General features: G+C 34.9%; 4 protein-coding genes across 6 annotated transcripts in view; 2 read left to right on the top strand and 2 right to left on the bottom strand.

Moving 5' to 3' along the window:
* The window catches only part of LOC123006355 (F-actin-monooxygenase Mical), a 53,114-nt gene extending 52,011 nt beyond the window's left edge, over positions 1-1,103 (top strand). The window contains exons 20-21 of the mRNA XM_044400782.1: positions 274-388; positions 698-1,103. Of these exons, the coding sequence (XP_044256717.1) occupies positions 274-388; positions 698-785 (203 nt within the window). The 3' untranslated portion in view covers positions 786-1,103. The remainder of the gene's footprint in view (positions 1-273; positions 389-697) is intronic.
* Positions 1,104-2,680: 1,577 nt separating this feature from the next.
* Positions 2,681-10,551, bottom strand: LOC123004407 (large proline-rich protein BAG6). Of its 3 annotated transcripts, none has more exons than XM_044397665.1 (17): positions 10,393-10,551; positions 10,227-10,333; positions 10,060-10,177; positions 9,780-10,014; positions 9,517-9,732; positions 9,284-9,460; positions 9,078-9,204; positions 7,456-7,647; positions 7,245-7,387; positions 6,940-7,193; positions 6,196-6,890; positions 4,338-4,477; positions 4,114-4,282; positions 3,836-4,060; positions 3,578-3,784; positions 3,239-3,518; positions 2,681-3,189 (listed from the first exon to the last, which is right to left on the bottom strand). In XM_044397665.1, the coding sequence occupies exons 2-17, from the start codon at positions 10,287-10,289 to the stop codon at positions 2,984-2,986; spliced, it is 3,447 nt and encodes a 1,148-aa protein (XP_044253600.1). In that variant the 5' UTR covers positions 10,290-10,333; positions 10,393-10,551; the 3' UTR covers positions 2,681-2,983. The 3 variants fall into 3 exon arrangements, with proteins under 3 accessions (XP_044253600.1, XP_044253618.1, XP_044253610.1); XM_044397683.1 differs by having other exon boundaries at positions 7,459-7,647; XM_044397675.1 differs by having other exon boundaries at positions 10,227-10,293.
* Positions 10,552-10,712: 161 nt separating this feature from the next.
* LOC123004432 (magnesium-dependent phosphatase 1-like) lies at positions 10,713-11,631 on the top strand. The gene is made up of 4 exons (XM_044397707.1): positions 10,713-10,858; positions 10,915-10,972; positions 11,024-11,245; positions 11,294-11,631. The coding sequence occupies exons 1-4, from the start codon at positions 10,810-10,812 to the stop codon at positions 11,469-11,471; spliced, it is 507 nt and encodes a 168-aa protein (XP_044253642.1). The 5' UTR covers positions 10,713-10,809; the 3' UTR covers positions 11,472-11,631.
* On the bottom strand, positions 11,570-12,753 carry LOC123004424 (serendipity locus protein delta-like). Its single transcript, XM_044397696.1, has 2 exons — positions 12,591-12,753; positions 11,570-12,543 (listed from the first exon to the last, which is right to left on the bottom strand). Exons 1-2 carry the CDS (start codon positions 12,696-12,698, stop codon positions 11,605-11,607), a joined length of 1,047 nt encoding a protein of 348 aa, XP_044253631.1. The 5' UTR covers positions 12,699-12,753; the 3' UTR covers positions 11,570-11,604.
* Positions 12,754-15,424: the final 2,671 nt, after the last annotated feature.

The following is a 15,424-nucleotide window of genomic DNA, read 5'->3' as shown; positions in this document are numbered from 1 at the left end:
AAAAGTAAAATGTTATTTTCGATCCTTTGAGTAAAATTTTGTAAAAAAACCAACAGAATATTTTAAACCAATTTGGTGGTTTTTAGACTTTTTTGAAAAAAATTTGGAGGAAAACGTGGAAAATTCATTTCTAAAAAATCACAACAGTTTTCACGAAATCACATGAAAATCACCAGATCTGGCAACACTTTTCAGTTGAATACTTGACACCAACCTGATAAAATTAAAACTTACTACAAAGACGCCAATTTCAAAGCGACTTTTGTTTTTCAGACGAACAAAAGACGGAGCACGACGTCGAGATCGAGAGCAGCATAATAAAAGAGATGATGGACATCGTGGCGAAGAGAGACTCTCTGATTGCCCTATTGGAAGAGGACAGATTAAGGTGCTTACCCCGACCGTCCACCAATCGTCCAATCCAACGTCTAGGAATCTCAGTTTTCGCATGCTTGCTTTTGCTTTATGTTTTGTGGAGTTGTGTCGTGCATTGGGGTCTTTCCAGATTTTTGTATTCTCTCGATTAACAACTTTTCGTTGCTTCCAATTTACATCTGCACGCAATTTAATGCCTTGTAGATTATTAGAGAACACCTATTCTCCTTGCGACAAGCATGTAGAATAGGTAAGGCATGTTTTGTATCTTTTTTAAACTAGATTTCAGTTTGGTTGTGTCTTGATCGTAGTATATTTGCAGGTATTCTAATGAAGATCGCGATTTTGAAGAGCAGATGCTAGCCAAGGGTTTGAGATTAACTCCGATTAGGAAAACTCCCGAAAAGTAATCGCTTTGGTATTAACATCACGTTTTTGGTAGGATAGGCAGGGTAAACGCGTTTTTCTTGTGTTCTTTCGATTTATTTTGACTACTTTTTTACACATTAATTTTTGTTTATTTCAATTAACGTCCATTTCTGCTAAATCACGTTAACTAGTCTTTTGTTATAATTTAGGATTTTAAGTGAATTAATATTTAAAAACATGAATTGTGATTGTGAATTGTATTTTGTAATAAGGAATTGTAAAGTACTGTACAAAGGGATATTATTTTGTGAATGCATTATAAGTGTTGTCTTTGTGTGAATAAATGCTTTTATACATCACGAAATGTGTCTGTCATCCTTACAAATTTACATTTACTACTACTACTAAAAAACAGCTCGAAATGCTTTGAAATTCAGCACAGTTTTATGGACTGAAGACGAATTTTAATTTTTTTAGTATACAGGTTGCGCCAGAACTCGCACCCCAGAGAAAAATGCCATATAAGGTTAGATACCAGGAACATGGAAAAAATGTTTAAAAAAATTATCTATAATAATTTCGAAGTTATGAGGGTTTAAAGTTTGCACTTTGACTATTTATTTCTGTTGGAAAAATAATTTTCCAAATTTAAAAAAATCGCGCACTTACTAAATGTCTTTTAGCACTCAAAAAGACACAATATAAATGTACGCACAGCCCCCATTTCAACACGAATTCGCACTGAACTACCAAATAATTTATCCGGACAAGTGATTCGTACGGGAGCTTGACTAAGACTGACCTGTTATTGTAATAATTTCCTCAAAAACGGCACAAAAACCATTTCGTAACAGTTCCGGTGTAAAAGGCCTTTGTTTGGAATATACAGGGTGTGCCAGAACTCGCGCCCAGAGAAAAATATAAGGTAAGATACCACGATACCAGGAACATGGAAAAAATGTTAAAGTTTGCACTTTAACTCTATTTATTTTTGTTGGAAAAATAAATTTTCAAGTTTTTTTTGCTATAGGCTATTAAAAGAGGAAACAAGGAAGCTGTATCATAAATCGTAACTCTGTTCAATGTTATTTGTAGCTTTTATTGGTAAAATTTTTGTCCCTTTACTAAACAATTGTAAAAAAAACATACAAGATCATCAGTATCATTAAATAGATATAAAAAATGTCAAATGTCAAAAAATAAATGTAAAAATTTTTTGACAGATAGAATTTTTTAAACATTTTTTTCATGTTCCTGGTATCTTACCTTACTTGAAAATTTTCTCTGGGGCGCGAATTCTGGCGCATTCTGTATAATCCCGCCCATTTGCAACGTCACAAAGTAATATTACCCAATCTCACGTCACCATTTTTTACGCCCTTTACACTTGTTTCATTATCGCGTAATTTAAATCTGATTGGATGAATCACAAAACTTTAAAAAAATTGAATGGCTTCAATTTTGAGAGGGGAATACTCAGTAAAAGTTCGTGTTTGGACGTGGCCAATCACATGCAAGCATCCTGACGTCATGTTAGGCAAGTCGGAGGATTGTTTATCATACGACTAAAAATCAGTTTGTTGTGTAAACAAGTGCAAAAAATGGTGACAGTGGATGTGTTTTTGATAAAATGTTTTATTTCCCAAATCCATTTAGGAAAATTTGTAGAAAACAAGTGCAAATTTACTTTTAGGATAATTTTAACCGAAAACTTGGAGCTTTCATCTACAGTATGTCCCCGGATTGGGTTTTCAATAGGAAAAATTTTTTATCTTTGATTTTACGCCAAAACTGCAAAGGAAAAAAAGTTTTTGCTTTACTTGAAACCAGCAAATCAATTAAAACTTCATTATTCACTCAGTAGAAAGAAAAATTAATTTTTCTCTTGATTTTGAACTTGGAATAATTTCGTAAAAAATGAAAAAAACTACCATCATTTATCGTGGATTCTCTTTTATTCAATTTTCTAACATTACAAATTCATCAGAACAAAAAAAACAGTATCATAAGCACAATATATCACTATCACGTAAACATTGTTTAAAAAAATACAAGTGTAGATTGTTACATCTATCCCTAAGAAAATAATAAATTAAACTGGATGTAGATTACCTAGTAAAAAAACCTTTTCTTGAAATGTAATAATAAACCCACAAAAATAACAACCAGTGATACAGTGATGATAGTAATAATAGGATAATATAATGGTTAAGTGAGACTATATTTATCCAATATAACATTACTGTGTCTTAAAATAAGTCGAAGCGTTTGGAAACCTCTCGGGGGTAAAGTCTTCATTATCTCTGAGCGCTGTCTGAACTGTCGTCCTGAGCAAACTCCTGTAGGCGGCTTGAACATCCACCGACTCGCCTGCCCCCTGAGACACCATCTCCACCGGCGCCACCGAGGACAAACCCGTCGCTGTTACGGCCCGTCTCACACTCTCTAAAAATAAACAAATACAAAAAAAAACTGAGACATAAATAAAACAAACCTGCTATAACTTGTGGAAGACTCCCTTGCGGCTTCGTACTATTGACAATTTTACGCCTTTTGGTTGGCATTCCTGATAAATACGCATCACTGAACGGCGGTTGTGGGTTCTGTCGTCGCTGTCTTTGCACATCTCTGGTAATAATCGGCACCCAATCTTCGGGTACCTGACTGTGCCAGGGTTCCGAACCTAGCACTATATTTGGTACGGGTTCGCTATCATCACTTAGCGACAAGGGGGGCAAGTCTACAGAAGTCTCGGCTTCGTCCAATTCCATATTCTAGAAATGGAATTTTAAATATTAAATTAAATTAAATCAAAACAAAATCAGCGCAAAACCTCGACGTCCTGTGTTGTATTCCTAACTTCAGTTTGTACAGTCGGGTCGGGAGGTGTGGCCATTGAAACATCCGTATTTCTCACAATATATGGCTCAACTTCGCTTCGATCAATCCCTAAATTGGCCATAAAATGGTGGAGATTCGCACAACTGGTGATCATCGTCCAGTTTTGGAGCTCAGTCGGGATGCCTTGCATATACGATGTCTAAAAATAACAATAAATTTCATTCAATTTCAACAAAAATTGCTCACTAACTATAATCTGTTGGAACGTTTCTTCGACCCCTTGTTGGCCATTGGCACTTGCTGTTAGTGTCAGTGCACACATCATTTTCGCTAACATTAAACACTGATCGACAAAAGTTCGCATATTTGACGAATTTAAATTCGTTGCAGTCGTGATTATATCCGGCAGTCTTCTTCTAAAAAGCGTTTCCACAGATCTAACAATATCTATGTCGTCGTTGACCCTCAATCGACTCTATTTAAGAAAAAAACAGTCAAGAAAATTCAAAATTTGTCACTCAAACTTACAAAATTTTGGAAAAACGGCTGCATTTCATTTATAAACCTATCAACGCCGGCATTTACAGCTTGAGGGGTATTCGTACCATCTAGAACCCTTGTAGTGAAAAACTGTTGTATTTCGTTGGTGACTCGATTTAGAGGCTCAAAATTACCGGTGTTTAATGTAATCATGTCACTAGCAAAATTTCAATAATTAGTTTTTTTTTTATCACAAGAATTGTTAAACTTACACTATGGTCAAATTTCGTGATAGTAACATTATAAGATCGGTGATGATACTCTCGCCGGGATTTTCCTGTGATTCATCGAGAGGTAACTGTTGCAAAATATCGGCGATTGTTGGGCCTTGCAACATGTTGGGCAGATTGACCTAAAGAAATAACGCATATTTTCATATTTAATTAAATAACTAACCAAAGTGGACTTTGACTTTAAAATTAAGTTGGCAACCTTGATTTAACCGTCACCTGAAACATTCTGATATAACAAATTAGAAGAACTACCAATAATTCAGTGTCACCAATAGATTTTTTTGTCACAAAGATTAATAGTTACCCATCTTCTGTCCATGCATAATTCAATATTGCCAACTTAATTTGAAAGTGACAGGTCACTTTGATCAGACATTCATTATTTATTAAATAAAATCTAAAATAAAAAATGTCCGTCAGAAAATAAAAAATGAAGATGCTCAAAATAGTTATTTATGTTACAAGGCCGTGAACTAGGACTTTTTTTATGAGAATGAATATTATTTGTCGAGGCGAAGACCGAGAAAATTTTTTGTGCAACTGTGAAAAATTACCAAAATTAAAGTTTCGATCGAAAAAATAAAACGTAATAAAATATTAAAATTTCATAAAGAAAAAAAAGACAGTACTGCTCTTGCTACAACTAGCTTTCTAACATTATTTAAAATTTTAAATGAAATAAATTGCGCCTCTACTAATGCTACTGCATCTTCCTCTGGTAAGAATGTAAATAATGCTAGCGGTAGCACATTCAATTTTTATTTTAATAATTAAGAATCTTTTGTTCAGTATTATTATACAGGGTGAATATAAAGTATGGAACCAAGCGGTTTTTATTTTTAATCATTTTCCTCCAGCAAATAATAATTAATATAAATTACAGTAATATAAAAAATGTGATCGTATTTTCAGAACGAAATTTTGTTTTGTTTTTGGGTTGTGCGATTTTTTTTGTCAAAATTTGCAATTTGTGTAAAAATTTTTTTGAAAAAATTAAATATAAAGCGGATAGTTGTAATCCTTATAGTATAGCTTTTATGAGAAAAATGATTTTATAGTGGGTTGAGATTTAAAAATTTTTTTTTTTGTAGAACTCAAAAACAGAAAGAAATTTCGAAAAATTTTATTCTTGTTAAATTATCATATTTTTATAGTAGTTTATCACTCATCAATTAGTTTTTTCAAAAAATAAATAGTTTAGGCAAAAAATGTTTGGTTCCATACTTTTTATTCACCTGGTTTGTAATCACATATTAATAAATAACGTTCGAATTATCTAATAAAAGTTAATTTCATTCAAGATCAAAAAATCTTTGTCGGCGGGTTAAAAAGTGTTTTTTTTACGTTGTCAAGGCTTTATTTTACTGTAAACAAAGTGCTATTTCACGACTCAAAATCAAGCAAAAAAAGTGACTTTTTGACAGTTGCACACAAAAATTCTTGTAAGACTCGATTAGGTGATTTTTGGCTTATTTTTGCAAAATTGTATCAAAAAAGTGAATTTCCAGCAAAAAAAAATAGTTTTTTTGCTCAAAAAAGTGCTTAAAGTCTAATAATATGCAATTTTTTGACCAAAATTGTGAAAATATGTGAAAATGTTTGTTCACAATAAATAAAGCAAATTCCTGGACCAAAACTATGATTAAAAGTTCATTAAAGGCAGAAATAACGTCATCTTTGAGCAAATTTTGTAGTTTTTCGGACAATTTTAAAAGAAATTAAATATTTAACAGGGAAACGTGCCTGAAAACTAGTAAAAGACAAATGTAACGTCATTTTTGTAGTAAATCTCAAAAACTCTAAACTTTTAATTGAATGCAAAGTTAAATTGTCTTACGAAATGTCTTTCCAAACGCGACAACAAGTTGGCAAAGGAAGACGGACCCGCCTCTGCCGTAGCCCCGCCTTCACTTCCCGATGCTTGTCCTGTCAAACTTCCAGCTTCTTCTCCACTTCCTTCCGACTGTCCCTCACTTCTCGCTCCACCTCCTGTTGCATTATTCCCCTCCCGCCGTCTCCTATACGCCGTCCTCAACGTCGAATAAATCTCATCAAACAAACTATGCAAATTCTGTGACGCCGCCCTCTGCTCTCCTCCCTCTTCACTCTCGGGCTGTCTCCCTTGCTGCTGCTGCTGCTGTCTAACGGTAGGCGTGGCTGTTGCTTGTTGCGCCCGCCTTCTATGTGTCACGTGATGTGAATTACATGGTAGAAATGGATCAAATCCGCCTTGCATTGCCTGCTGAGCAAGATGGACGTGGGGGCGGGGCGTCGACCGTGTATGTGTGGCTGTTGTCGGATTGGTTTGGGTGTTACCACGCGCTTGGGAGTTTTGACCGGACGCTGTTTGTTGAGAGGGCGTAGCTTGACTCGACTGGGCGGAGTCGGCCGATGATGACGGCGAGGTTGTCGTCGTTGTGTTAGTATCAGATGTGGTTGCTGTTGTGGTAATACGATTCATTATCTGACCGGCCATTTGGACCAATGATTGAAGAAATTCCGGTGGTGGACCATTTAAGGTACCTTGCAAAACTAGTAAAAAAAATTTTTTGTTCTTTGTTGTTTTTTCTTCAATATTTACCTTCCGGTGTTACTTCCATGAAAAATTCAACACTGGAATTATTCAAGTTGGGCATATTGAATGTTGAGCTGGTTGAGCTTGTGGGGGCTGTCGTAGTAGATGGAGTCCTATTTTCAGACGCCCCCACTGTATTATTATTATTATTTTGGGTCCTCTGTGTACTGTGCACAACATTGACAGGTCTAGCAGTCGTACGAACCTCAATCGGAAACGACTGCACTCGCATCGAGGCGGCTGGAATAAACGGAAATCCCCTAAAAACAAAAATATTTCAATCGCGTAAAACCCCTAATTTACTTATTTACCTGAAATTAACCGATGGTTGTGGGGCCGAGGGCGTAGTCCTTGCGCCCCCATCGCCGGCATTCGTCGTCGAAGTTTCAGTGTTTGTAGTGGCAGTACTGCTTGTCGTTGAAGCATTGGGGCGTTCCGCCAAGTTGAACTGCGCCTTTACGGTGGGAAGAAAACATCAAATATCACAAAATCCAAATTTTGAAAACAATTCCGGTTACTTACTACCTCGACTTGAATCGGTATTCCGGCTTGAACCACGGCTGAATGCTGGATCAGGATTGGACGACAAAGAAGTGGGCGGGGCGGAGGTGTCCGTACACGAATTATTATATCGCTGAGCGAGTGGTAGGCGTGGCCTAGGAAGTGGAGAACTTCGGAGACGCGAGTCAGCATCGCCTGGGTTTGACGCACGTTCTGAACAACAAAAAAACAAATTACAATATTGTGAACATTTTTTGTTATAATTCAAACACGGGTTTTAGTTTTTTTTTACTATATTTTTGTGTTTCATTGCAGTTTCTATTTGTTTAAATACAGGAAACTGTGATTTAGTCTAAAATCCTTTAAATCGCCTTGCACATTTAGTTCGAGAAGGATATTTGTTATTAATTTTTGTAATTTTGTTTTATTATTTTTTTTAATGAACCCAATCATTAGGGATATGTTTTTTATTTAAAAGAAACTTTAATTTAATGTAACATAACTTAAAATAGCTTTGTTTATTTTAAAAAACTAGTCAAAAGTAGCAAAAACTGGAAAAATTTGATATTCCAAGAAAAAAACAACAATAATGGATAATTATTAAAATGATATAAAAAAAATATAAATCAGAACAATTTTCATTGTTTTTTTCTTATTTTGTCTAATTTGAATTATAGGAAACTGTAATCATAAAATTTTCTTTTTCTCTCAATTACATAATTTTTTGTTAAATTCTGGCCATTCATTTTTTGGTGGTTCACAATAATTTGCCAAATATCTGACTTCTATGGATATACAGGATGTGCCAGAACTCGCGCCCCAGAGAACATTCTTTGTTCTAATTCAAACTCGAGGTTAAGTTTTTTTTACTAATTTTTGTTTTTTATTGCAGTTTATATTTGTTTAAATACAGGAAACTGTGATTTGGTCTAAAATCCTTTAAAGCGCCTTGCACATTTAGTTCGAGAAAGATATTTGTTATTTACTTTTTGTAATTTTGTTTGATTATTATTTTTTAATGAACCCAATTATTAGGGATACGTTTTTTATTTAAAAGAAACTTTAATTTAATGTAGCATAACTTAAAATAGATTTGTTTATTTTAAAAAACTAGTCAAAACTAGCAAAAATTGGAAAAATTTGACATTCCAAAAAATAAACAATAATAATGGATAATTATTAAAATGATATGAAAAAATATCAATCAGAACAATTTTCATTGTTTTTTTCTTATTTTGTCTAATTTGAATTATAGGAAACTGTAAACATAAAATTGTCTTTTTTTCTCAATTACATCGTTTTTTGTTAAATTTTGGCCATTCATTTTTTGGTGGTTCAAAATAATTTGCCAAATAACTGACTTTTATGGATATATAATTCAAAATATTACTTTTACGAAATTAAAATTGCGTAACATTGTTAGTTTTTAAAATTATTTTCAAAAAGTTAGTCTTAAAATTTTGGGAAAACCTAGTGGGATACCGATGATTTGATGTCTTATTTGAGATTTTATAAAAAAAATCACATATGCTATTTTTTTTTCATATACACAACTAATTTGACATTTGATATTTTTTTTCTTAAACAATTTGTGAGAAATTTTCACCGGTATAGTGAAATAGTGTAGCGATTTTTTAACATACTTCCTGAGGGATAATGGGGTCTTCGACCATGAAATGGCGGTAGCGTTCCAAAAACGGTGCAAATCGTGTTTGGAGCTGATTTAGAGTTGTCAAAAGTTCGGCCATTTCGGCCGTCCGCCAAGCGTTCCTGAAACAAGTCACACACAAATAGAAACCTGCATTATCGACATCTTTATTGAACGATAAAATTTCACAATCAAACTCACTCTGCCAAACTTCTAGCACTAACTCCGCCATTTCTTTGCTCGCCACTCGTCCCTTCAGCCGCCGTCGACGGTGTGGGTTCTTCAGGCGTCGACGACGCCGATCTTTCAGCAGGTGGCGTTTCAGAAGCATTCTGTGAGCCACCACTTCCATCTATGGTGACTTCGGCCGCCATTGGTCTAAAGTTAACATAATTTCATGGTACAAAATCAAAAAATAAAATAAAACAAATTACATAGAGCCTGAAGCGGCATCAAATAGCGTGTTTTGGACCGCTGACAAAACCATAGCCTCGTCGATGGAATCGCTATTACCAGGGGGGACTATGACCCGAGCCTCAATTATGGGGGTCACTTCCTCTTCTTGTTGTTCTTCAGACGTGGTTTGCTCGCTGGGGCGGGCCGAAGGGTTCTCTAAAAGACTTATAACGGCCTCAGCGCGTCGTAACATCCTAAGAAAAAAAAAATTAACGAAGTCTTAGGAGACATTTGTCGTTACCTTCGGGCGACATTGAGGCGGCTCCCGGCCAGGGAATGCGTCGGGGGCGGCGGCACAATCCCCTGCGACTCCATCAAATTCGAGGGAAACGCCATGGACCCCAAATACATGGTGTTCTCAGTGTCAAAACCCCGGAAACCGCGCCGAGGAGGCTGTGGTGAAGCAGATCGCGTAGTTGGGGGGTTTTGACTAGGGGGCGGTCTCTGCACCAAATGCACGACTTTGCCATTGACATCTGAAACCCACAATTAGCCCCCTGGTTCCTCAGAATCACCCTCACCATAATCGCCCAGTTTTGCCTCATCTTGCAACACACGCCCACAGTAAATTATGCGTTGAGTCTCGGCCGGGATATTGACAGTATCTGCAATTTTCGTTTTGAACTGCTCCACGGTGATCTGAAAATAACGAGCAATTAAACTGAATCAGGGCTGAAATAATACTTACATCATCATCAACCGTAAAAGTGTGGTTCTGGGAATCAAGGGTCTTCACCGTCAAAACAATCATTTTTCTGGAATGTCAGCTTGTTTAGTGGGTGATTTTTTCATCAACTACGCATTAAAACCGATTAATTGTTCAGGAATGTTGAAGTCAAGGGGGGTTGTCCTACCTGAAATTTGCGGTCTTCACAACATCTAGAACGGCGAACCGTAACAATTCGAGTGCGAATAACACAAATTTGGACGTTTATTTCACCTCTGATCGAGTTTTTTCCCAAAAACACACCTCTCACATCAAAATGACGGATCGACTGACGACAGGACCCAATCGTAAAAATCCCTAAACTTGGAAATAACCGGATTAATTCATGTGGCTTTTACAACAAAAAATTCGACGATTCGAGGGCAAATAACACAAATTTGGGGTTTTGGGACGTAGATTTTGCATTTTTTTTCCTCCAAAAACCCTGAGTCCAGGACGTGATTGAAAATCCCTAGAAAAAAACTAAACAAAGCAGCGCTGCCAACTGGATGATTTGTTTGGATTGTTCTAGTTCGTTGTGATTATTCTGAAACAAAGCCTCCAAATGGCCAATGTTATCGAAGTGAAACCCAAAATACTCGTGTTTGATTTAGGTCAGTAACCGTGTGTTGTTGTAGGTGATCGATTTTACAGTAAAACATATTTCCAGATTACACACTTTGGCCGTTTTGGGTTGACACACATGTCATTCCCCCCTTTCGTAAAACGTGAATATTTTCCAATTTGCGTGCGTTTTGTGGTAAAATTGCGTGTTTCAGGAACGACGGTTGCGTCATAGACCAATTTGGAAGTAAAATTCAATACTACAATGACGTTCCAGAACTTTTACAGGAATTGTATCTTGAAGGTTATATTCTAGCAGTGGCGTCTCGTACCAGCGAGGTCGAGGGGGCCAGACAACTTTTGGATCTGTTCGGATGGACGAAGTATTTCTCGCATTTGGAAATCTTCACGGGGGTGAAGACCAAACACATCACGAGGTGAGCAAAATTTTGACAAACCCAAAATAAATCGATTTTTTTTTCAAGGATAAAAAACAAGTTTGATGTGGAATACAGCGAAATGATTTTCTTTGACGACGAAAGCAGGAATATAAGAGATGTGAGTAAACTGGGGGTGCTTTCGATCCTTGTTAACAACGGGATATCGAGGAAAGTGGTTGATGATGCTATAGAGCAATTTACGAAACAATCTAAAAGAAAGTAGGATGCTAGGGATATTTTTATAATCAATTGCTTGTGTTAGGGAGTTTTGCACCAGCCTGATTCATTACTTAGAGTAAAGTGTACAATTGTGTTTCTACTTTTGTTAAAGAAAGAATTCAGTTTTATTATTTTATTTATGTAATAAAATATGTTCCATTGAAGTGCGTTTTCATGTGTTTGTCTCTATAATATTTGAGAGTGTACTCCTTATCACAAATGTTGCACTTGTGCTTCACGGTGTGATTATTAAGGATGTGTTTTGCAAGATTGACAACTTTGGAGCCACAAATGAGGCAAGCGTTGGGATTGTTCTGACGCTCACGGTGGGCATGTAAATGCCTCTCTAATTGAAACCTCGAAATTTCACGATGGCAAATGTTGCAAGTTTTTGTGCTGGAATTGACTGCCCTGTTGACAATCTTAACTGTGTTGACTGGTTTTTCAGCAAGAAACGAGGTTTTTTTTGTAATTTTTTTCAAACGTATATTTGAAAAGATTTTCTTAATTTCTGGAGGAGTTTCGCCCAAAAGAAGGTCCATGTGCGAATCATAGAACTCTTGGAATTTATTTCTAGAGTCGTCATTGGAGGAATCTTTATCATATAATTTGATCACATTTTCATTGTCCACTTCGTCACAAGATTCCTCTGTTGCCATGGTTTCTTTACATTTGGTCACATCTTCATCACAAGAGTCCTCTGTTGCTATAGTTTCTTCACATTTAATAAAGTTATTGATGTCGTCACTAGAGTCCTCTGTTGCTATGATTTCGTCATATTTGAGCATTTCTTCGTTGTCCATGACGTCAGAAGAGTCCTCTGTTGCTATGGTTACCTCATATTTGATCACTTCTTTATTGTCCATGACGTCACAAGAGTTCTCTGTTGCTATGGTTTCTTCATATTTAATAACATCTTGAATGTCAAATTCCTGGGTTTCAAGAGGCTCTTGTTTAATTCTTACTGAAAGCAATTGCTCATTTTTCTTAATTTTTTGTTGAAAGTTGTATGCCATTTTTAAGTTACGAGAACATTTTACACATACTACGTTTGAAATGCCATTATCAAGGCTAACCTAGGAAAAATAAATTTAACAAATGGGTCACTGAATACTTGTCTTACTTTGTTTATTAATGCTTCAATCATGTTGAGGATGTTTCTCTCGAAAATGCTGTAGTAAACAGAGGACTTTGAAAGGCACAAGCGACAGATGCTGTTCATTTGATCCATTTTTTAATTAATAATACGAATAGTAAACATAACCTCACTAATTTTGACAAAAAGAAAGAACAAGGATAGAGTTAAACAACTCGTCCAAAATTATGCAATCTACAATACACTTGTGCACAACAATAGTACTAAAAAAGGGGCGTTTTTGGCCACTGGAATCTAGTGTAACACAGAATTCTTTTTCTTTATACAGGATTATTCATAAATATGAAGCAATATTTGAACCTCAAAAATGACCCATAAAATGATGTTAATTTAAATAATAACTCGTGTCCTATCTCTACTGATAAAAATTTTACAGCCCTCGGAATGTGGGTATGGAAATTTGATTTTTTTGTAAAAACTTTAGAACTATTTGATCAAATATTATAAAATTTGGAACATTTTCTTATGACAACATACCCTTTGAACTGGTAATCACGAAAACCGGATACATCCACTCAATTTCCTGTTCCAGCAGTTGCAGGTCACATTTTCTGTGTTTTTCCATTTTTTTGCTCTCTTAACACCAATTTTTTATTTCCTAAATCGATAGAGTAATCAATTTCGAATAAAAAACGCATATCTTTAATGCCCCTAAAATGGACCGTTTCAAAGATATTTTAATTTAAACTGAGGACTGCACAACGCTGAAATCAGAAAATAGGGATTTTGAATAAATGATATCCACAGTAACCAATGACCATGGTCACATGAATCCCTGGCAGGCATCTGTTAACTTTGTCGATAAATTTTTGTGAATTTTTTATAAATTAAATGCTACGAGATCGATTTCGATTTATTGTAGATTACGTTTGGAGTCTGAAGTAAACTCTTTTATTAAATATTTTCAATTAATCGCCCAAGAATCGTCCAATGTCAAAGTTGACAGTGCCTGACAGCGATTTGTGAGACCATGGTCATTTGTTGCCATGGATATCATTTATTCAAAATTCCTACTTTTTGATTTCAGCGTTGTGCAGTCCTCAGTTTAAATTAAAATATCTTTGAAACGGTCTATTTTAGGGGTATTAAAAGTTGTGCGTTTTTTATTCGAAATAGATTACTCTATCGATTTGTGCAATAAAAAATTTGTGTTAAAAGAGCAAAAAAATGGAAAAATACAGAAAATGTGACCTGCAACTGCTGGAACCGGAAATTGAGTGGATGTATCCGGTTTTCGTGATTAACAGTTCAAAGGGTATGTTGTCACAGGGAAATGTTCCAAATTTTATAATATTTGGTCAAATAGTTCCAAAGTTATTACAAAAAAATCAAATTTCCATACCCATATTCCGAGGGCTGTAAAATTCTTATCAGTAGAGATAGGACACGAGTTATTATTTAAATTAACATCATTTTATAGGTCATTTTTGAGGTTCAAATATTGCTTCATATTTATGAATAACCCTGTATAAAAAGTTAAAATTTGTGACATATTTGACTCTAAAAAATGTAAATGTAACGTTGTTTTTTTAATAAAGGTTTAAAATTAAATTTAGAACTAAACTTTAAAAAAAACCGTCATTCAACAAATAAAAAGCTCTAAAACAATCACATTAAAACACAAAACCCTGTAAAATAGTGCCTTGTACATACAACAGAGCTCATAAAAAAGATATTTTATTCTTCGACACTGTCAAAATTTACGGTTTTTCTCCCGTGTAAGGAAGTCTTGACAACTGTTTGGCATTTCTCAATACAAAACGTCAAATTATTTTTAACAGATTTAAAGCAAGTTTAAGCCTTGTTAACTCTAATACGAAGAATAAAATGTTGTATTCCACTCGTTTGAGTGTAAATCGGACGCTTTATTCCACCTCGTGGATGGTAAACCACTCGTTACACTCGTGGTTTAAAAATCCACTCGGTCAAATAAAGAGTCCGATTTACACTCAAACTCGTCGAATAAATAACTGTCGTCACTAAATCGTTTAATTTTGTTGAAAAAAATTTTATTTGGAAAAACATTAATACTGTTAAGTATATTACAATTGTAATTGTTTATAAAAAGAGAAAATTATGTGTATATTTTAAAAAAAATGCGATAGGCAACTTTTAATACAACAGAGAAAACATTGCCTACTTTTACTACCAGTTAAAATCTGCAGTGATAAATAACCCTAAATTCATTAAAGTCCAGTGTGCTTTTATAGATAGCCATAAACGACTTCCACTGAGAGACGTTAATAAACGTATTATAAACGCAAATTAGAAAAAATAATTTGTTAAATTATGCTGCTGGCATAAATTGTTTCGAAAAATCAACGCCAACAATAAATTTCAACTAAAACTTTCAAATTTTAGTTTAAAATTTTATTTTAATTGACAATAAAGCATGGCTTAAATTATTGATATTTTTTGAACTGACATAAATTTGTGTCTGCAATTATAGATTGAAAAAAAGCGAGAAATTTTTAAAAAGTTTTTATTGAAAAGTAAAAATTTTTTGGATTTTTGAAAAATTTTGAAAAAATCCCTTTTTTTCTTTTTGTCAAGAAAATCCCTAGAATTAGAGAAAAAAATTCTAGTCTGGCATCACTGCGCCGATGCCACATTTGAGATATTGAGGTTAGGTTTCCGCAAACCGCGTGTTCAAGAAACGCGTAAACAAGTATTTTTTTATTTGGAAAAGAAAACATAATGGGCAGACCAGGTGAGTTCAGTTAATTCGGGGAAATTTTAACACAATTAAAAACCAAATAGGATTCTCGCCGGGTGGTCGAGGAGGAGGTGGTCGTGGAGGC

The sequence above is a fragment of the Tribolium madens genome, unplaced genomic scaffold (assembly GCF_015345945.1).
Source record: "Tribolium madens isolate multiple individuals breed KSU strain unplaced genomic scaffold, Tmad_KSU_1.1 Scaffold_11;HRSCAF=98;Tcas5.2_LG3b, whole genome shotgun sequence".
NCBI lineage: Eukaryota > Metazoa > Arthropoda > Insecta > Coleoptera > Tenebrionidae > Tribolium > Tribolium madens.
Note: the sequence above shows the minus strand (reverse complement) of the source record. Positions and strands in the feature narration are given on the sequence as shown.

Bases quoted from the DNA above. Each gene is read 5' to 3' on its own strand.
- LOC123004424 (XM_044397696.1), bottom strand. From the start codon at position 12,698: ATGGATCAAATGAACAGCATCTGTCGCTTGTGCCTTTCAAAGTCCTCT. The intron at 12,544-12,590 runs GTAAGACAAGTA...TATTTTTCCTAG, and splicing joins TTGAAGCATTAATAAACAAA to GTTAGCCTTGATAATGGCAT.
- LOC123004407 (XM_044397665.1), bottom strand. From the start codon at position 10,289: ATGATTGTTTTGACGGTGAAGACCCTTGATTCCCAGAACCACACTTTT. The intron at 7,648-9,077 runs GTATGTTAAAAA...TTTGTTGTTCAG, and splicing joins ACCCCATTATCCCTCAGGAA to AACGTGCGTCAAACCCAGGC. The intron at 3,190-3,238 runs GTTTGTTTTATT...GTTTATTTTTAG, and splicing joins TCTTCCACAAGTTATAGCAG to AGAGTGTGAGACGGGCCGTA.
- LOC123004432 (XM_044397707.1), top strand. From the start codon at position 10,810: ATGGCCAATGTTATCGAAGTGAAACCCAAAATACTCGTGTTTGATTTA. The intron at 10,859-10,914 runs GTCAGTAACCGT...ACATATTTCCAG, and splicing joins AATACTCGTGTTTGATTTAG to ATTACACACTTTGGCCGTTT. The intron at 10,973-11,023 runs GTGAATATTTTC...TGCGTGTTTCAG, and splicing joins ATTCCCCCCTTTCGTAAAAC to GAACGACGGTTGCGTCATAG.